General features: G+C 36.3%; 1 protein-coding gene across 1 annotated transcript in view; it reads left to right on the top strand.

Moving 5' to 3' along the window:
- Positions 1-21972, top strand: part of ERO1B (endoplasmic reticulum oxidoreductase 1 beta) — a 59866-nt gene that overhangs the window by 18172 nt on the left and 19722 nt on the right. Inside the window, exons 4-8 of the mRNA XM_055308841.1 lie at positions 9550-9591; positions 11540-11622; positions 15426-15499; positions 21511-21631; positions 21766-21812. Of these exons, the coding sequence (XP_055164816.1) occupies positions 9550-9591; positions 11540-11622; positions 15426-15499; positions 21511-21631; positions 21766-21812 (367 nt within the window). The remainder of the gene's footprint in view (positions 1-9549; positions 9592-11539; positions 11623-15425; positions 15500-21510; positions 21632-21765; positions 21813-21972) is intronic.

Genomic DNA, 21972 nt, shown 5'->3' with positions numbered 1-21972 from the left:
TATTTTATGAACTATTTAGGTGTAAGTTACCAGCATCATATTTTACCCCAAATACTTGGATGTGGTTCCTTAAAAACAAGATTATTCTCTTCCTAACCATAACCTAATTAACAAAATCAGAAAATTAACGTTAATTATAATACTAATGTCTAATCTACAGAATTTAGCTATATATTGCCAGATGACATAGTAATGTGCTATATAGCTTAAAGTGTTAAAATATAGTGTTATATTCATTTCATGTATACAAATAAGCGATTCAGTAGTTCCATATATTACTCAGTGCTCATCAAGATAAGTATATTCTTAATACCCTTTGTCTATTTCAGCCATCCCCCCTCCTACCTCCCTTTTGGTAACCATCTGTTTGTTCTCTATACTTAAGAGTTTGTTGTTTGGTTTGTCTCTGTCTCTCTCTTTTGTTCTTTTGTTTTGATTTTAAATTCCACATATGAGTGAAATTATGTGCTAATTATCTTTCTCTGGCTTATACTCTCTAGATCCATCCATGTTTTTGCAAATGGCAGGATTTCATTCTTTTTATGGCTGTATAATATTCCATTTATATACCACATCTTCTTTATCCGTTCATCTATTGATGGATACTTGGGCTACTTCCATGGTTTGGCAATAATGCTACTGTATGGTTTATAAATAATGCTACTATAAACATAGGGGTGCATGTATCCCTTCAAATTAGTATTTTTGTATTCTTTGGGTAAATACTGAGTAGTGCAATTGCTGGATTATAGGGTAGTTCTATTTTTAATTTTTCAAGGAACCTACATACTGTATTCCACAGTGACTGTACCAGTTTGCATTCCCATTAAGTGCATGAGGGTTCATTTTTCTCCACATCCTCACCAATGCTTGTTCCTTGAGTTTTTCAGTTCAGTCATTCTAACAGATGTGTGGTGTTAGCTCATTGTGTTTTTAACTTGCATTTCCCTGATGATGACTGATTTTTGAACATCTTTTCATGTGTCTGTTTTCCATCTGGATGTCTTCTTTGGAGAAATGTTTGTTCATATCTTCTACCCATTTTTTTTTAGTTGGATTATTTGGGATTTTTTGGTGTTGAGTTGTTTGTGTAAGTTCTTTATATAATTTTGATAGTACCCCTTTATTGGATATGTCATTTGCAATACCTTCTCCCATTCCCTAGGTTGCCTTTTAGTTTTATTGGTTGTTTCCTTTGCTTTCAGAAGCTATTTATTTTAGTGCAGTCTCAGTAGTTTATTTTTGCTTTTGTTTTACTTGCCTCAGGAGACCTATCTAGAAAGCTACTGCTATGGTCAGTGTCAGAGAAATTACTGCCTCTGTTCTGTTCTAGGAATTTTATGGTGTTAGGTATCACATTTAGGCTCCTAAAACATTTTGAGGTTTTGCGTACAGCGTAAGAAGTCCAGTTTCATTCTTCTGCATGTAGCTGTGCAGTTTTCCAACACCCTTTTGTTGAAGAGACTTTTTCCCATTAAATATTCTTGCTTCCTTTGTCAAAGATTAATTTACAGTAGCATTGTGGATTTATTTCTATGCTTTGTATTCTGTTCTGTTGATCTGTGTGTTTATTTTTATGCCAGTACCATACTGTTTTGATTACTGCAGATTAGTAGTAATAGAACTTGAAATCTGGAATAGTGATCCATCTGGTTTTGATTTTCTTTTTTTTTCTTTTTTTTTTCTTTTTATTTATTTATGATAGTCACACACACACACACACACACACACACACACACACAGAGGCAGAGACATAGGCAGAGGGAGAAGCAGGCCCCATGCACCGGGAGCCTGACATGGGATTCGATTCCGGGTCTCCAGGATCGCACCCTGGGCCCAAAGGCAGGCGCTAAACCTCTGTGCCACCCAGGGATCCCTGGTTTTGATTTTCTTTTCCAAGATTGCTTTGGCTATTTGGGGTCTTTTGTGGTTCCATACAAATTTTTGGATTTGTTTTTTCTAGTTCTTTGAGAAGTGCTGTTAGTATTTTGACAGGGATTGCATTAAATGTGTAGCTTGCTTTGGGTAGTTTGGACATTTTAATATTTATGTAATCTATAAGCATGGAATATATTTCCATTTCTTTGTGTTGTCTTCAGCTTCTTTCATCAGTGTTTTATAGTTTTCATAATACAGGTTTGTCACTTATTTGCTAAATTTATTCTTAGTTATTTTATTATTTTTGATGCAGTTATAAATGGAATTATTTTCTTAATTTCTCTTTATGCTGCTTTCTTATTAGTGTATAGAAGTGCAACAGATTTTTGTATATTGATTTTATGTACTGAAACTTTACTGAATTCATTTTTCAGGCCTAGTAGTTTTTTGGTGGAGTCTTTATGTTTTTCTACATAGACTATCCAGTCATCTGCAAATAGTGAAAGCTCTTCCTTACCAATTTGGTTGCATCTTATTCCTTTTTATTGTCTGATTGCTGTGGCTGGGTGTCCAGTACTACGTTGAATAAAAATGATGAGACAATAGATATGTTCGTCCTGTTCCTGACCTTAGGGGAAAAGCTGTTTTTCCCCACTGAGTATAATGTTAGCTATGGGTTTTGTATATAAGGCCTTTATTATGTTGAGGTATGTTCCCTCCAAACCTACTTTGTTGAGAGTTATTTATCATGAATGGATGCTGTACTTCATCGAATGCTTTTTCTGCATCTGTTGAAATGATGATATGGTTCTTTTCCTTTCTCTTATTGTATGATGTGTTGCACTGATTGATTTGCAAATATTGAACCACTTCGTAACTCAGAAATAAATCCCACTTGATCATGGTGAATGATTTTTTTTAATGGATTGTTGGACTTGGTTTGCAAGTATTTTGTTGAGGATTTTTGCATCTGTTTGTGAGAAGTATTGGCGTTTAGTTCTGGTTTTTCTTTGATTAAAAACATTTTTTTTAAATTATTTTTTTATAGTTCTGTTTTTTAGTGGTATCTTTTTCTGGTTTTGGTATCAGGATAATTTAAATGCTGGCTTCAGAGAATGAATTTGGAAATTTTCCTTCCTTTTCTATGTTTTTGAAATTGATTGAGAAGAATAGGTATTAACTCTTAGAATGTTTGGTAGAATTTGCCTATAATGCTATCTGGTCCTGGAGTTTTGTTTGTTGGGAATTTTTTGATTACTGATTCTATTGCATTCTGGTTATCAGTCTGTTCAAATTTTCTTTTTCTTCCTATTGCTGTTTTGGTAGATTATATGTTTCTAGGAATTTGTCCATTTCTTCTAAGTTGTCCAATTTTTTGGCATATAATTTTTTATAATATTCTCTACAGTTGCTTGTATTTCTGTGGTGTCCATTGTTTTTCTCTTTAATTTGCCATTTTGTTTATGTCCTCCTTCTCTCTCTCTCTCTCTCTCTCTCTTTTTTTTAATTTTTTTTTTTTTTTTTTTTTTATGATAGTCACACAGAGAGAGAGAGAGAGAGGCAGAGAGAGAAGCAGGCTCCATGCACCGGGAGCCCGACGTGGGATTCGATCCCGGGTCTCCAGGATCCCGCCCTGGGCCAAACCGCTGCGCCCCCCAGGGATCCCTCTCTCTTTTTTTAATGAGTCTGGCTGGAGGTTTATCAATTTTGTTGATCTTTTTTTTTTAATTTTTTTAAAATTTTTTATTTATTTATGATAGAGAGAGAGAGGCAGAGACACAGGCAGAGGGGGAAGCAGGCTCCATGCACCGGGAGCCTGATGTGGGATTCGATCCTGGGTCTCCAGGATCGCGCCCTGGGCCAAAGGCAGGCGCCAAACCGCTGCGCCACCCAGGGATCCCAATTTTGTTGATCTTTTCTAAGAACTAGCTCCTGATTTCATAGATCTGTTCTATTTTTTTTTAATTTTATATCATTTATTTGTGCTCTAATCTTTATTATTTTCTTCCTTCTGCTGTCTTGAGTTTTGTTATTTTTTTCTAGCTCCTATGTGTAAGGTTAGGTTGTTTGAGATTTTTCCTGCTTCTTGGCATCGACCTGTATTGCTCTGAACTTCCCTCTTAGACCTGCTTTTACTGCCTCCTCAAGATTTTGGACTGTTATGTTTTCATTTTCCTTTGTCTCCATGTGATTTTTTTATTTCTTGTTTATTTCTTGGTTGACCCAGTCATTGTTTAGTGGAATGTTATTTAACCTCTATGAATTTGTGCTCTTTCCAGACTTTTTCTTGTAGTTGACTTTTAGTTTCATAGTGTGTGGTCAGAAAAGATGCATTGTATGACTTCGATCTTGAATTTGTTGAGGCTTGTTTTATGGGATGATATGTGATCTGTTCTGGAGAATGTTCTGTGTGCACTTGAAAAGACTGTATATCTGCTATTTTAGGATGGAATGTTCTGAAAATCTCTTTTAAATCTATTTGGTCCAGTGTGTCATTCAAAGCCATTGTTTCCTTGTTGATTTTTTGTTTGGATGATCTGTCCATTGATGTCAGAGGGGTGTTAACAGTCCCCTATTGTTATTATATTCCTATCGATCAGTTTTTTTAAATTAATTAATTAATTAATTAATTAATTTATTTATTTATTTATGATAGTCACACACACAGAGAGAGAGAGAGAGAGAGAGAGAGAGAGAGGCGCAGAGACACAGGCAGAGGGAGAAGCAGGCTCCATGCACCGGGAGCCTGACATGGGATTCGATTCCGGGTCTCCAGGATTGCGCCCTGGGCCAAAGGCAGGCGCCAAACCACTGTGCCACCCAGGGATCCCCTTTAATGTTTGTTATTAACTCTTCTGTGTATTTGGGTGCTCTCATGTTGGGTGCATAAATATTTGTAATTGTTATAACATTTTCTTGGTGGAGTCTCCCTTTCATTATTGGGTGGTGTTCTTTGTATCATTACAGTCTCTTTATTTATTTATTTATTTATTTATTTATTTATTTATTTATTTATTTATTTATGAGAGAGAGAGAGAGAGAGAGAGAGAGAGAGAGGCAGAGACATAGGCAGAGGGAGAAGCAGGCTCCACGCCCGGGAGCTCGACGTGGGGTTCGATCCCGGGTCTCCAGGATCGCGCCCTGGGCCAAAGGCAGGCGCCAAACCGCTGCACCACCCAAGGATCCCCTACAGTCCTTGTTTTAAAGTCTATTTTGTTTGATACAAATATTACTCTGGCTTTCTTTTGATGTCTATTTCATGACAAATGTTTCTTCATCCCCTCACTTTCAGTCTGCAGTTGTTTTTAGGTCTCAAATAAGTCTCTTTTAGGCAGCATTATAGATGGGTCTTGTTTTTTTATTCACTCTAATTCAGAGACATCCATCCTATATCTTTGGATTAGAGCATCTGGTCCATTTACGTTCACAGTAGTTATTGATAGTTATAAATTTATTCCCAAGTTGTTACTTGCTTTGTGATTGTTTTGCAGTTTTTTTCTTGATCCTTTTTTCTCTTGCTGTCTTTCCTGGTGTTTTGGTTTTCTTTAGTGATACACTTGGATTCCTTTCTTTTTATTGTTTGCATATCTGTTGCTGGTTTTTGATTTGTGGTTACTGTTAGGTTTGTACATAACATCTCCTGCATGTAACAGTCTATTAAATTGATGGTCACTTAAGTTTGAACCCATTCTTCATTCCTTTCTGCCCGAGATTTTAGGTATATGGTGTCATATTTTATATCCTTTGTGAATCTCTTGACTGCTATCTACAGATATACTTATTTTTATTGCTTTTGTGTTTCCCACTTTTCATGGTCTCTTCTTTCCACTCAAAGAGTCCCCTTCAACATTTGTTGTAGTGTGTAGTATGACCACTGATGTAGTGGTCATAAATTCCTTTAGTTTTTGTTTGAGAAACTCTTTGTCTTTCCTTCTATTCTGAATGATAGCCTTGCTGGATATTGTATTCTTGGCTGCAAATTTTTCTTTTCAGCACTTTGAATATATCTTGCCACTTTCTTCTGGCCTACAAAATTTCTGCTGAAAAATCAGCTTTATGGGATTTCCCCTTGTATGTAGTGGTTTTCTTTTCTCTTGCTGCTTTAAAAATTTTTTTCTTTATCACTACTTTTTGCCATTTTAATTACTGTGTGACTTGGTGTGAATCATCTTGGGTTGATTTTGTCGGGGGATCTCTTTGCCTCCTGGATCTCAATATCAATTTCCTTCCCCAGACTCAGGAAGTTTTTAGCTATTATTTCTTCAAATAAAATTTCTGCTCTCTTTTCTCTTTCTTCTTCTTCCAGGATCCCTGTAATTTAAATGTGATTATACTTGATGGAGTCACTGAGTTCCCTAAGTCTAGTCTTGTTTTGTATAATTTTTTTTTCCCTCTCATATACTCAGTTTGAATACTTTCCATTAGTCTGTCTTCCAGGTTAATTCATTTGCCTGTTTCATCTCACCTGCTATTTATTCCATTTAGTGTATTTTTAATTTCATTTATTGTGCTCTTCATCTCTGATGCATTCTTTTTTTATCTCTGTGTTGAGAGTCTCACCGATGTCCTCCACTCTTAAGTTCAGTGAATATGGTTATGATCATTACATTCAATTCTCTCTCAATCGGGGATCCCTGGGTGGCTCAGTGGTTTGGCGCCTGCCTTTGGCCCAGGGCGCGATCCTGGAGTCCCGGGATTGAGTCCCACATCGGGCTCCCGGCATGGAGCCTGCTGCTTCTCTCTCTGCCTCTCTCTCTCTGTCTATGTCTGTCATAAATGAATAAATAAAAAATCTTTAAAAAAATTCTCTCTCAATCATATTACTTATATACATCTCACTTTGGTCTCTTGATGTGATTTTTGTCCTGTTCTTTCATTGGGACATATTACTCTGTCTCCTCCTTTTGTCTAATTCTCTGTATGTTTCTCTGTGTTAGGAAAGTCAGTACTGCGTCCTCCTATTGAGGGTAATGACCTTATGAAGAAGAGGTCCTCTAGTGCCCTGCAGTGCAGTTGTTCCCTGTTCTCCATAACCTGGCACCTGAGGGAGTGTCTCCTCTATGTGTTGCATATGCTCTGCTATCGTGTCCTGGCCACCTTCTGTAGTCTAGTTGTCTGCAGAGGCTTACTTAGCCTGTTGTGGGCAGTGTTTGGTCCCCTGCTGGGGTGCAGCACATTTTAACAAAGTGTGTGCTGGTCTGTGAAATGAGATTGGTTGCCTGCACTGGTGGATGGGAGGCTGAGAGGGTGAGGTACCAGTTTTAACAGGGTGTGCCCTTGAGCTTCTCAGGGCCCACAGCTGCCCTGACCGAGGCCCTGCAAAACATGTGGGTCAAGAGAAGATGAGTTGGTGATGTTTACACTGGTCTTCTGGAGGAGGGGATCTGCAGCCAGAATGGAGGCAAATGTGTTGAAAAGGGGATCTGCCCAAGTGTGGGTGGGTGGGGCTCAGTGTAAACAATTTAGGTGGGGAGTGTTGCATAGTGCTGGTTCCTGTAGCTGCCTTTATGTTTATGTGGGGTCAGGGGTGAGAGAAAGGGCGCCAGCATCCTCTGTTGTTCCTAGAGGGGTCTTCCTATGATCCCTGCCTCTCTGGACATGCTCTGAGAATAATAAGTCTCTCTCCCATATGCCCTCAGCGTTTTCCAAATTGCTGCTTCAGTGCTGTAACTACCTGGGCTTTTTGTCATGCTGTCTTTTTTAAGGGCAGGAGCTGTACTTCCTAGTACCTTATAGGCTCTTCCAGAGTGGAGCTGCTGCTTTTTAAAATTCCAGGCTTCAAGTCCCACTGGTTGTAGGAACTCATGAAATTTGGACCCTCTGGCTTTCAAAGCCACAAGTTATGGGGCTTGGTCTTCCCCATGCAAGTGTGATAGTCTGTCTCACCCTTCTCTGTGCCTCTGGCTCCTGACTGTGGATAGCCACAGCCTGTTTCATTCCCAACTGCATCTCCAACCTTCCTACCCAATTCGATGTGGCCTCTTCTCTACCCTTAGTTGTGGAGTTTGTTCTACCAGTCTTTGGGTGGTTTTCTGGATTATTTGTGGATATGAATGTTATCTAGTTGTATCCATGGGATGAGGTGAGCCTAGGGCCCTCCTACCCTGCCGTCTTCCCACCCTCAATCCCAGCTAGATTTATTTCATGGTTGATTTTTAGTCATTAGTTTTACATTTATCATTACTTCTAATAATTCTCTTTTGTGATTGTTACATGTTATTCATGACAATCATCTGTGAAGCCTACCCCAGTATTTCTGTTTTTTTAAAATACTATTTATTTTTAAAGATCTTATTTATTTATTCATGAGATAGAGAGAGAGAGAGAGAGAGAGAGAGAGAGAGAGAGAGACAGACAGACAAGCAGAGGGAGAAGTGGGCTCCATGCAGGGAGCCCGATGTGGGACTAGATCCTGGGACTCCAGGATCATGCTCTGGGCTGAAGGCGGTGCTAAACCGCTGAGCCACCCAGGCTGCGCTACCCCAGTATTTCTAAACGACTTGTTATTAAGATTTGCTTAAGTCAGGTTATTGCATTTAGCATCAAACTTTAAAAAAAAAAAAGCTGCTAAGGATTTTGATTTTAGCTCATTATACTCTGCTAGTCAGAGGACACAGTGCAGCCAGCAGTCACTTTAGTATTGATTTCATGTTTTAAATTCAGGGTGCTTGGCTGCCAGATTTGACTTGAGTTTTATAGTCTTCTCTCTTCTGCCTTCTGTTAGAAATACTAGCAAACACTGAAATGATAAAATACTGGCAGCAAGTAGCATTTTAATCTGTTAATCTTTTTAATGATTAGGGAAATATCTCTTATTATTATTACTTATATTCTTCTACCTGACAGGAAGATATTTATTCTGAAAATTTGGTTAAATTTACTTATGTTAAAATTTATCATGGAAACATGAAAATATTTTAATAGGTAATTTGCTGTACAACAGATTCAGATGTTGGAAATCAGTCCCCTGGCTGGTCAGAGGTTCAACCTGTGATTTTCTACTTTCAGATATGATTTTTGTTTAAAATTATATTTGATAAACCAGCTGTCATGATTTCTAGATTTGTTTATTAAAGCCTAAAATTAATTATTGGCTTTGTAGAAAAGCAAGTTAGATCTACATGTGAATTTTTTATTAGTAAACCCTGATTATCTATCTAGAAAGTAAACTCTAGGTGAATCCTATGGACCAAAGAACTAATTCTTTCCATTTTAATCCCAAACTGCTTTTACTTTAAATGTCAATTTAGGGCAGAAATTAAGATTGAGCATAAACTATTTCAAAGAACTTTGAAAATTTTTAAAGCTTTTGTTTCTGGGGTGAGAGAGTTTATGGAAAAAGTGATTTTTGTCAGGTTTTTTTTAATCTAAAAATTATGTAAACTATTCAACTGCATTGAAGGTTTAAATTATCTGATTTTGACACTCTTGCTTTGTGTGTGTCATTCAGTTTGCTAAACTATGGTTTGCAAGTCTGTAAATTGCTATAATTCTTTACCCTGTATCTTGAGGTAGAATGAAAATAGAATTTAAATATTCATTAAAAAATATTCACTTTTTTCATCATAGAATAAAATAGTGTTTGTATTTGGGCAATGGCATTACTAATTTGTGAAGAAATCTCAAAAAAATGAAGATCACTTTCTAAATTTTTCTTGTTATTCTTTTAAGAGCAAAATTCCAGTTGGAATTAAAGCTGGGAGTTCTAATAAGGTGAGTCACTTTTCTTCCTTGAATGTTTTTGCTTTACATTGTGAAACTTCCCATTTACTGCTTGACAGGGTTTTAAGAAGAGAACTGTACTGTGGTTAGGTTGGAATGGGCACATTTTGCCCCAGAGTCCCAACCTTCTGATTCTTGCAGCAAGCAGAGACCTTGTATGTTTTTTACAGCTAAATGATGTAACTTCTTTTCAATTCTGTTTTCTCTAGAAGAATATCCTGGTGTAACTAGTGTCAGATGGCCTATGCAACAGGTGTTTTATCATGCATGTATTTTTTGTCTTGTGTTTCAACTAGTCCACCTGTCATATTCAGGATTATATTGTATAAACAGTTATCAGGGTATTTTGAGTGTAATACTTTTAAAGGGCATTAAAATATTCCTTTTTTAGACATTACTCTTTTCCTCTTTTTTTTTTTTTTAATGCTTTTGCTCTTATAAGCAGGCCATAATTTTACTTAGCCATGTGTGTTTTTATTTTTTATTTATTTATTTATTTATATTTATTTATGATAGTCACACAGAGAGAGAGAGAGAGAGGCAGAGACACAGGCAGAGGGAGAAGCAGGCTCCATGCACTGGGAGCCCGACGTGGGATTCGATCCCGGGCCTCCAGGATCGCGCCCTGAGCCAAAGGCAGGCGCCAAACCACTGCGCCACCCAGGGATCCCTCCATGTGTGTTTTTAGATAGAGTTTACTTCTAGTTTTTTCTCTGTCATGTACACATGATAAAGATCATCATATCCTCTCCCTTTGCTTCCTCTCTCCCATTTTCTTTCTGTGTTTTCTCCCCGTGTGGTCTTTTGTATCTGTTCACTCTCTTTTATTTGTATTTGTTTCAAATATAAAATAAAGTATTAGAGACATTTGGAATCCCTTGTGGACTCATTCCCAATCCCATTCCCTTTTCTTCCCTCTCCAAAGACAGCTACTTCTCTGAAATTGATGTGCATCCTTCTGTGATACTTCTTACTTCTGTTGCACATGTATCCACAAATAATGGATATATCCTTTTTTTAAAAATTTTTATTTATTTTTTCATAAGAGACACAGAGAGAGAGAGGCAGAGACATAGAGGAAGAAGGAGCCTCCCTGCGGGAAGCCCAATTCAGGACTTGATCCAGGCCCTTGGGATCAGGGCCTGAGTTGAAGGCAGATGCTCAGCCACTGAGCCACACAGGCACCCCTGAATAGATCCTTTAATACGAAGTTCTAAAACATTAAGATTATAATTTTTTATGTCTTCAGGTTAAAAAACATTTTTTTCAGTTATTTTTACTCTATATACTTCTGAAATTTTGTCTCTGTTGATACATGTAGCTTTGTTAATTTTAATAGTTGTGTAGCATTCAATTGTATATCATTGGTTAGCTCTTCCTCTGTTGATGGACATTTCAATTGTGTTGAGTTTTTTGTTATTACAAGCAGTGATGTACTAGCCTTTTTGTCCTTTGTCTCGTTATGTACACATGGAAGAGTTTTCCTAGATTGGTATTTAGAAGTAAGGTTGCTGGCCTGTGCCTCTCTTAACATGATGAGATAGTGCCAAATACCTTTCTAAAGTGATTGTATCTTATTTTTGGTTTTGTTTTTAAATGTTGCTCTGAAAAAAAAAATGTTGCTCTGGATGTAGTTTCAGTTGTAAGACTGCTGGTTCAAGGGTTTCTGCATTTTTACAGCTCTAGGTAAATACTGTCTTATTACTTTCCCAAGAGGCTTTTCTTGGTTTACACCATCACCAACGTACCAGTGCTAATTGTTTTTAATGTCTTATTTAGTTGGTGAAAATTTGCGACTCATTTGGATTTTTATTTCTTACATAAGTGAGAGATTTTGATAATAGAATGTATCTGTCTCATCACTGACAGATTGCCAGTTGAATTTGAAATAAAGAGAAAAGTAATATTATTACTAAACTTACAATGAACTTCCTTTCAGTATTCGAAAGTGGCAAACAATACCAAAGAATTAGAAGATTGTGAGCAAGCTAATAAACTGGGAGCAATTAACAGCACATTAAGGCAAGTTTTATTTTAGTAGTATAAAAAACATTCTCATATTTAGTATATTATATCAGAAATCTTCTGTTTTTCATGTGATTTTGATAAACGGTAAAGTTTCAAGTCATTCTTAAAAAGAAGTTATTCTTTATCCTAAATTCCATTATTGCTTTGTTTCCTTCTCTTAGTGGATTTGTTCTTAAATTGTAGGATGCATCATCAGTAGTAGCCTTAGTATCTCATTTTAAAATTTTTCTTTTGTTGATTACTAGTGAGTTTGAGCATTTTTTTTATCTGTTTATTGAATATTTGTGTTTCTCATTCATTCAATAAATACCTACAATATGTCAAGCACTGTTCTGGAGTATAAGACATGTAGTGTACACGACAAATTCTTTTTCTTGTGAAGCTTAATTCTCTTTGAGATATGTAGTAAATAAGTAAAATATATGAGAAGTAAGTAAAGTGATGATGAGTGCTCAGGAGAAAAATAGAGCAGAGAAGAGTGACAGAAGGCTAGGAGTGGTGGGGCTAGGGACAAGGAAGTTGCACTGTTCTAAAGTGGATGGTGCAAGAAGGTCTCAGTGATACTGGGACATTTGAACAAAATACCTATGAAGGCATAGGTCATAATATGGCTGCTTGGGGGAAGAGTATTCTAGGCATGTTTAATTGTTAGTAAAAAGGTCGTGGCAGGAGTATGCCTGGATTATTTGAGGAATCACAAGAAGGCTAGTGTGGCTGGAGAACAGTGGTCAGGGGAAAAGTAGTAGAAGACAGAGTCAGAAGATGCTAGGGTTGGGGGCAGGTGTAGAGTGGAATGGAGATCTTAAAGACATTATGAATACTGCTTTTAAACTACATGGAATGAAAAGTCATTAGAGGATTTTGAGAGAATGCATTGAGGGAACCAGGTGTTATGTTGTGGAAATCTTCTGTGATCATTGTAGTAATCCAGATAAGGCATAATGGTGGTCTAGTTAAGGCTAGAGTGATAGCAGTAGAAATGCTGAGAAGTGGTTAGATTCTGGATAGATTTTGAAGAGAGAGCTGGCAGGATTTGATGTGAGATATGAAAAAAGATAGGAGTTATGAATGACTACAATATCTGGAACTAGAAAAATGGAATTGCCTTTTACTGAACTGAAGTTATTTACAGGAGGAACAAGTTTGATGGAAAATTATAGTTCAACCTTGGACTCATTACATTTGAGCTGCCTATAAGACATCCAATTGGGGATGTCAAGCAGGTAGTTGGATACACAAGTCTCAATTTCAGGGGAGAGAAAATGTGGGAGTCATGTGTGAATATATGGTATTTAAAAACCATAAACCTGAATGAGATTACCCAGGAGAGAATATAATTAGAGAAATCGTCCAGGGATTGGGCCTTAAGTCATTATAAGAGTTTAGGGTAAAGTGCCTGTTTGTATTTGCTGTTGTTTCTCCATGGAGGTTGTGGGGGGCGGGTGGAGATGGAGCAATGTGTGCTTTTAAATTATTATTAATTTGTAGTCATTCTTAATATAATCCAGTATAATTCTTGACTCTATGTGTTGTTAGGGCTTGTCTTTCAATTTTGCTTATAGATATTTTGTTAAAGAAAAGTTATTTTTTTAGACTTTCAAATTCAGGTATAACACAAATATATGATAAAGTATACAAATCTTAAGCATAAAGATCAGTTTAATTTTATAAAGTGAACCCAACTTTGCAGCAACCATTCAGAACAATATACTTGCTACTGCAAAGATTGCTGTGTATTTTCCTGGCCATTACCACTGTCCAAAGTTAACCATGATTTTAAATACCAGTAGCAGAGGTTAATTTTGCCTGTTTATATAAATGAAATAATATAGAATGAATTTTTTTGTGCCAGGCTTATTTTATTAAAACATCATGTCATGAGAGTCATTCATGTTCTTGAGCTTAGTAGTAGCATTTAATTCTTTTTTCATTGATATAGTATTCCATAGTTAAGACTGCACCAGAATGTTCCCATCCTATCATTGACAGTTGAAGTTTTCCACTTTGTAGGCATTTCAAAAATACTGTGTTGGACATTTGGTAGTCTCTTTGGTATGCATTTCTGTGTAGAGTATACCTAGAAGTGGAATTAAGTAATGCTGCCAAGTGGTTTTCCAAAATGACTCCTAAAATACATTGCCACTAGTAGTGTACAAGAGTTCCTCATTCTACAACTTCTCCAACAATTGACACTATAATTCTTAAACAGCTTTATTGAAGCTTACTTGATATGTGGTATACTACACCTATTTATATTATACCCTTTGATGTTTTGACAAGTACACACTCATGAAAATCAGCATAATCAAGATAGTTATCCTGTCTACCACACTGAAAAGTTTTCTCATGCCCTTTGGCAATCACTCTACCCCATTCTTTCCTGCCCCTGCATTTCCACTTTGAAGTCTAGTACTTTAACTCACAGTGCCATCTTGACAGGAAGTCCTGGGTTAAGTCCAGGAAATTCTTATGTAAGTAGCTTGGCATCCATCTTCAAACTGACTTTCAGAAAAGCTGGACTGGGTTCCTTCTAACTCATTTGTAAGCCAAACTGGGCCAACTCTGTTAGCGTTAGATTAGCATTCCCTATCTCTCCTGCTGCCATGGCTTTCAAGCAGGGTTTAGGATGAAACAGCAAAGCATCATCACATAAGGATGCTCAAGAAGAAAGTCCCTCTAAGTTAGTCATATTATTAACAAGAAAATAGGAATGTGTCACAATTGCTTTGTTGTTGACTATTTTCAACAGAAGACTTACCTAACTAGACATAACAATAGGTTTTATCTTAGCTATAACTAGAACTTAGGCATTCTTGTTTTATGGCATCCTATATTCCAGCTGAGTCAACTATGATACAAGTATTTCCATTAACTTTTATTAGGTTAATTAAATATTACCATAGGAAAATAATCCCAATGTGAATTAAATTGGAAATGTTTATTGATAAAGTTGATGTAGTGCAGCCAGTCTTATACACTTGTCCTAGTGGTTATGTTATGTAGCAGTCTCTCAAATACAAAGTAAATTATTGGCTATGACAGCAACAATTTAGGAACTACCTGGTTTATACTTGGTACACAAATTTTTTACCTTGTTTTTTTCCTATTGTGTAGTAAATAAAGAAGAATAGTTCTCTTATAGATGTTGCCATTATGTATTTAAGATAGAGAAGGTTTGAATATAGGTTAAAATGGATGTAGGACAAAGTTTATTTGAATGACTGTATTGTTCCGTTATCAGTTCTTTAAGTAGAGATCTTGATTATAGATTTTGTTAAATATGAGGTAGTATGGAAAATGAATGATATGCCATGATAAGAGTGACACTGGTGTTACCAGTGAATACCACATTGAAAAGAAGATTCTAGAAATGTAGTTTTTGGTATTTTTGTCCTGTAAATACAGAAGCAGTTTAAATTAAAAGAATTATGAATGTAAATTTAACTTCTACTTTAGAAAAAAATGTTTACTATAATTTCCAAGTTAATCCAAAAGGCAAGCTTGACTTTTATGTTCAACTACATCTCATATATATTTGTAAGTTAATTTTCTAGTTAAAGTAATTATTGAACTAGGGCTAATAATAGGTTTAGTATAGTTAAATAGAAATCCTTCATGGAAGTTAATACCTATGTTTTTCATATAACTTCTTATTCCTTCATGTCATAATTAATTGAATTTGTGGGCTATCTAAAGACATGACCTCAGATTATCTGTTTTTAATTAAACAAGATAGAGTGTTAACATTTTCAACTTCAGATTTAATTATTTTTCTTTTTTATTCCTTCTTTCCCTAGTAATCAAAGCAAAGAAGCTTTCATTGACTGGGCAAGATACGATGATTCACAGGATCACTTTTGTGAACTTGATGGTAATAAAATAAACTATCGTAATTAAATTATTTTAACCTTAATCCTTTCATAAGAAATTGAAATCAATGAAAATATAATCAGTTATAACTTGAAAACACTAAATGTTGCGGTGGGCATCCTATTATTCATAATGGTACCTATTGAGAGCTTATGTTCCAGTCCCTGAGTGCCTTAAATACATTATTTCTAATCTTTACAGTTATTTTAGTAAGTATGTATAATTTCATATCTGAGGAAACTGACTAATTTGCCTAGGATCACACAGTAGCAAGAGGCTGAAACAAGATTCAATTCCAGATCTGCTGGATTCCATACCTATATTCTTTTACATCATGACACACCATCTCCTGTGGACCTCTATTTTAAGCCACTTACTTTAGGTCTGTGAACATAAAAACATGTTCACGCTGAAATTTTCTGGAGGCCTCAACAAACTAACATAAAGACACTTTGCAATTTTGGGGAGGACTCTAATCTGACTTTCCTACAACCAGTCCCCTTTCCAAGAGTCCCCTGGAATGGTACAAAGAGAGGGCACTGTTTAACATTAACTACCATGACTCTTACTTCAGAAGGTAATCAAAGTGACTCAAAATTTTTTATCTAAGGAGAATATTCCCAAGAATTGTGCTAAATAGGCTTAAATCATTCATCTGGCCTCTCTTTACTTTTTACCTTTATATCGTGGGTGGTGGAAAAGAATTGGGGTTCTGGCATGCATAGATGGAGATAGCAGGAGTTCCTCCGAGTTCTGAAAGCACCTAGAGTAGTCATACAGTTTTCTAAAGAGTTTTAGAAGATTCATCTGTGGAATTGTGCTATTAATCCAATCTACAATGGAATAAGTTACAGTGAGCTCCTATAATAGCACAGCAAATTGAGAAGATGCCAGGAAGTGGAATGTTATCACCATGGTTTATATGGTTTCAGCAAGAACTTTTTTTAAATGATTTTATTTACTTATTTATATATTTAGAGAGTGTGAGCAAAGGGAGAGGTAAAGGAAGAAGGAAAGAGAATCCTAGGCAGACTCTGCACTGAGCATGGTACCTGACTCAGGACTTGATACCATGACCCTGAGATCATGACCTGAGCCTAAATCAAGAGTCAGATGCTCAACCATCTGAGCCACCCAGGTGTCCCCAGCAAAGATATTTTCAAGAGATCTGAAAAATAGTTTCTTTGGCTATCGGGATATAATAATGGAAAATTAATAAAATACTCCTGTTATGATATTTAGAATTGGCACAGGTTTCATTAAAGCAAGCTGTTGTACTTAGGTTAAGAATTGACATCACTGCTTACTCTTTCATTTGCTCTTTGATTGTCATTCTAATTATATTTAGTGTTCCACACAAATTGTCACTTCTTGCCAACTTCTCATTTTACCTATTCTTTGATTAGAATTAAAAACTTTTAGTAGCACTTAGTTAACAGATTTTTAGATTAAAAAGTTAATTTCTGTGAATATTTCTCTTAGATTAAACAATGTGAATATATATTTGTTTTATAGATATTTAACAAAAAATGCTCCTCAGTTGCAGGGATCACTTGGTATGATCAAATTGACATACTCAGATACCTCTCATCAATATAAATAATGTTAATTAACAATGTTAACATTAGCTTCTTATATTCTAAAAATGGAAGAGATGTCCTGTAATAATTTACATAAAATCATCCCCTAAAATTTTTAGGAGTACATAATTAAAATAATTAGTAATTTTTATATTTTGTATAGTCCTCAAACATACAAGCTATTCTTCTCAGTTGGATTACTGCTACTCCTCTGGGTAGTAACATTCATATGTGTCCCAATTATTTATACATACAATTTTAAAAACAAGTCAGAGTAGCTTTAGAGTCATTGTTTATTTTCATTACCTAAAACCATTGGATTAAAACAATCTAAAGAATATTCACCCCAGCTTATTGGAATATATCTATACACCCCTGTTCTCTATTTTGTTGTTCTTTCTTTGAAAGGAAGATGATCCTTGCAGATCAAATAGTAGATTTTTAAATAATTTACCAGTTTAAGGTAAGCTGCTTTCCCTACTCCTGTTTTGTCATCGCTCCTATTGTCTTTATGCATGGCTTCTTTTGCTTCAGGTTTCTGCTGGAAGGTCACCTCCTCAGAGAAGCCTGCTGTCACCTCCCTGTATAAAATAGTAACCACTGTCATTCTGATGGTTGGTACTGCTGCCTGCTCTCAGAGCCCTGAGAACTATCAGAGTATGGGGCAGGTTATTTGTTTGTCTGTTTGTTGTCTGCTCCAACTAGATTGTCAGCTACCTCAGGGTATGGGGGTTTGTCTTTCTGGTTCATTACTTTATCCGTAGTACCTAGAACAGTTCCTGGACATAGTACATGCTCAATAAATATTTGCTGAATGAAGTTGTTGGTTCATAAATAATCTAAATAGTATGACAGAGGTTTACTTTTATATTTTTCCCTTAAAACATGTTCATTACGAAATTTAAAATATTGTTTAAAATAGTAGTTTCCAAATCTGGCTGTGTATCAGAATTACTTGGGAGCTTTACAAACTATAGATTCTCCTCACTTGAGTAAATTATATTTTAACAATGCATTGCTAGTAATCTGGGATAGAGTTGGTTATGGAGAGTTGCAGGCTCAATCCTGAGTCTACAGCAGTATTTTTTATCTGTGTCCATAAACAAAAAGCCTGCATGCTAAATTGGCTTATGCTATGTTTGAAGAGATATTTGGGTTGGCAAGCGGGAAGCAGTGTCTTGCATCCTAGAACATAGATGGCTTAAAACACTTAAATTAAGACAGTGAAAAGAAAATTCAGTTGGGGGCAGCCCAGGTGGCTCAGTGGTTTAGTGCTGCCTTCAGCGCAGGGCCTGATCCTGGAAACCCGGGATCGAGTCCCATGTCGGGCTCCCTGCATGGAGCCTGCTTCTCCCTCTGCCTGTGTCTTTGCCTCTCTCTCTCTCTCTCTCTCTTTCATGAATAAATAAAATCTTTTAAAGAATTCAGTTGGAAAGGAAATAAGATATACTTGAAAAGGAAGAGAAATCATTAGTTGAAATTGATGAATTCCCAGCATTAGCTATTTTGATTCAGTGGAAATTCTTTGAATCTTAGGGAATTGTTAGCATGGTCAAATAGAACAGCTTTGGAAGAGCTTTATAAAGGGAGGAAAAAGAGAAAACTTTTGGGGAGAAGGACAGATCAAAGGTCCAAAGAGCATTATCCAAATGAATGATATAGCTGTGCAAATAGAAAGAAGTTGTAATTTATGGACTAATTAATGAAAATTATGTCACAGGTGGCCCCAGGGGAAGGATAGGGGTACCAGCACTGGTGTGTTTGTAGGGGGAACTCAACCTGTATATGCCTCCCCCTGTGCTACCCGCCCCCCTCCGCCACCCTCACTTCCATTCCTCATCTAGATGTCATGAAGTTCTTGTCAGTGTAGGTCAGGGATTGACAAACATTTTCTTCTGCAAATGGACAGATAGGAAATATTTTAGGCTTTGTGGGCTATCTGGTTTCTGTTGCAACTACTCAACTATGCCATAATTGTGTGAAAGCAGCAAATGAACATGGCTTATGGTCCCATAAAACTTTCTTTCCAAGAGTACACACACCAGATTTGGCCTGTGGGTCATAGTTTGCTAACCCCTTCTATAGGCTAACAAGACCCACCTTTTCATGATTTGGAAAAGTATTAGCATTTTTCAAAACCACGCAAAAACAACAACAACACAATTTTGGTTAAGGGAATACACATTAAAGACATTGAGAATATAAGTTTTATTTATTTTTAATAAAGATTTTATTTATTTATTCATGAGAGACAGAGAAGCAGAGACACAGGCAGAGGGAGAAGCAGGCTCCATGCAGGGAGCCCGACGTGGGACTTGATCCAGGGTCTCCAAGCTCAGGCCCTGGGCTGAAGGCGGCGCTAAACCGCTGAGCCACCTGGGCTGCTGGAGAATATAAGTTTTAAATTAAGCTTTGATAGGACTGATTTAACTCTTGTGATTTGTCACTTCCTTAAGGTATAATGATTTAAAAATATTTTAATATCTGGATCTTGTTTTCTTTATTGGTTGGTTAGTTGCTATTGTTGGGTGAAGAAGTTGATATTAGTCTGATGTGTACATTCATAGATGACCCTACACATCTGTAAACTTACATGCACACACATATTCTTTACACATTGGACATTGATACCCCAGTTAATATGTTTATGGTAGGTCTAATATTTATAAAGCTTATATATAATCAAATCAATTTTGCAAATGAGTCTAATATATTTTGAAAATATATAAGAGTAACTAGTGAATTGTAAAACTTTTATTTGAACTTTAAGAGCTACACTCTTACTAACTTTATAATTTGAATCTTTTTTTAATGAAGATTTTTCTAACTATTGCTTTTAAGTCTTGGATCAATCCATGTCCTCGGACAGCTTCTGTTCATCTGTCTGTAAATTACCTGTTTTCGTGCCTTAACTTGTATTGTAGAATATCTATATAATGTTAGGGCTAGAAATAGAGCCGCTGTTCTTCCATTCATGTTTCTATGTCTGTAAGTTAGGTATAACTGATTTAGTAATGATAACTTGTAATTAGCTTTGTATTCTTTGTACTTCTTTACAGAAATGCCAAGTAGTTTTTGGAAAGTATGGATCAGGATGCCATGTTCCTCTTATGGTTATGCATAATCTCAGCCTGTGATCACTGATTGCTCAATGAATGTTGTTGGCTGACAGGAAAATACATTATTAGTAATGAAAAAAAGAGGGACCAGATTTTAATGACGTATTTGGCCACTGTTTTAAGTCAGGTGCCTGCATACTATTGATTTAATCTCATGACACGAGAAGGTAGGAAGCACACAAAAGAGTACATCTGTGCCAACATAAATAGTGGTTCAGTTTCCATGTATTATGATCATACGTTTGTGAAGCATGGTCATTATAATTTTTCTATAGGTATGAAAACATGTATTTTCCCTTTCTACCAAAGTAAGCCTTAATTAAGACCGTTTTTATCTTTTGTATTCCTCAGAGATCTCTATTAAAATGTCCAAGTAGTGGAGATCTAGTAAACACTCATTTGGCTTTCAACACAGAAAATGGTTATTTAGGGACTCCTGGGTGACTCAGTTGGTAAAGGGTCCAACTCTTGGTTTCCACTCAAGTTGTGATCTTAAAGTTGTGGGATGGGGCCCTGTGTGGGGCTCCGTGCTCAGTGTGGAGTCTGCTTCAGATTCTTTCTCCTTCTCCCTCCCCCTGTGCTCCTCCCCACTCATTTTCTCTCTCTCTCTCTCTCTCTCTCTCTCTCTCTCTCTCTCTCAAATAAATAAAATCTTAAAGAAAAAGAAATATTTAATTTTAAATGTCTTAAGTTCCTAAAGTTGTGCCTACTGTGTATTGGCTTCAGAGGGAAAAAAGCACTTCTGTATGTTAATAGTGATAAAAAAATAAATAAAATGTCTATTTTTTTTAACTAGAGCATTATGTAAGTCTGTGATCATATTTGAATCACAAAGTTATTGAGCCATTTATTTCATAAGTTGGAAATAGAAAACAGTAGGAAAATCTATGTTTTTAGTACAGTATATGCTTAAAAAAAATGTTTCCAAGCATGTGTTTAGGTAGGTGGATGCACAAGGAAGAAATCAAATCAAGTATTAGAACAGGTTATGATTCTGTTAGGTCTTTTCCATCCTGGGTGGTTAAAACATAAGAATGACAAATATCTTTAAGAAGGGGAGGAGTGTTCTATTACTTGAGAGAGCACTGAGTATCCGAAGGAAAGGAAGGAGTTGTTTTTTCCTCTCACATAAGCATAAGTTATCCTGGGTCAAGTACAGGCACAAGTGTGCTAACCACTCTACCATTTAAGTTGGAGATTACTTGAAAAGCATAACCTTTCTCTAACCTTTTGGTAGTTCTGTTTGTGTATAATACCACATTTGAGATAACTGGTGACATGTGACTGGTTTTTACGAACTGTTTCTTGTTCAGATGAGCGATCTCCAGCTGCTCAGTATGTAGACCTGTTGCTGAACCCAGAGCGTTACACTGGCTATAAAGGGTCCTCTGCATGGAGAGTATGGAACAGCATCTATGAAGAAAACTGTTTCAAGTAACTGGAAGGGGCAGGGGAAGCAGGAGGAATGGCCAAAGGGAGGTGGGAGGGAGGGCAATATGGTTCTGCTGGGAAAGGATTACATAAAAAAGTCAAACCATTTTGTTTGAGTTTCACACTTGCTTTTTCAGGCCTCGCTCTGTTTATCGTCCTTTAAATCCTCTGGCACCTAGCCGAGGTGGGTTTTTCATAAATTTTCAGGCTTCTAGAGATTATTTACAAAATGTCTTTGTAACTAAACTGGAGTAAATTTTCAACTATTTTATATTTTGCTTGATTTGAATGATCAAAAGTGTAGGATAGTTTATAGTTCAGTCTCAAGATTTCTACATGTTTTA

Source organism: Nyctereutes procyonoides, unplaced genomic scaffold (assembly GCF_905146905.1).
Source record: "Nyctereutes procyonoides isolate TBG_1078 unplaced genomic scaffold, NYPRO_anot_genome, whole genome shotgun sequence".
NCBI classification, from domain to species: domain Eukaryota; kingdom Metazoa; phylum Chordata; class Mammalia; order Carnivora; family Canidae; genus Nyctereutes; species Nyctereutes procyonoides.
The sequence above is the reverse complement of the archived record's forward strand: the minus strand, read 5'-3'. Positions and strand labels throughout refer to the sequence as shown.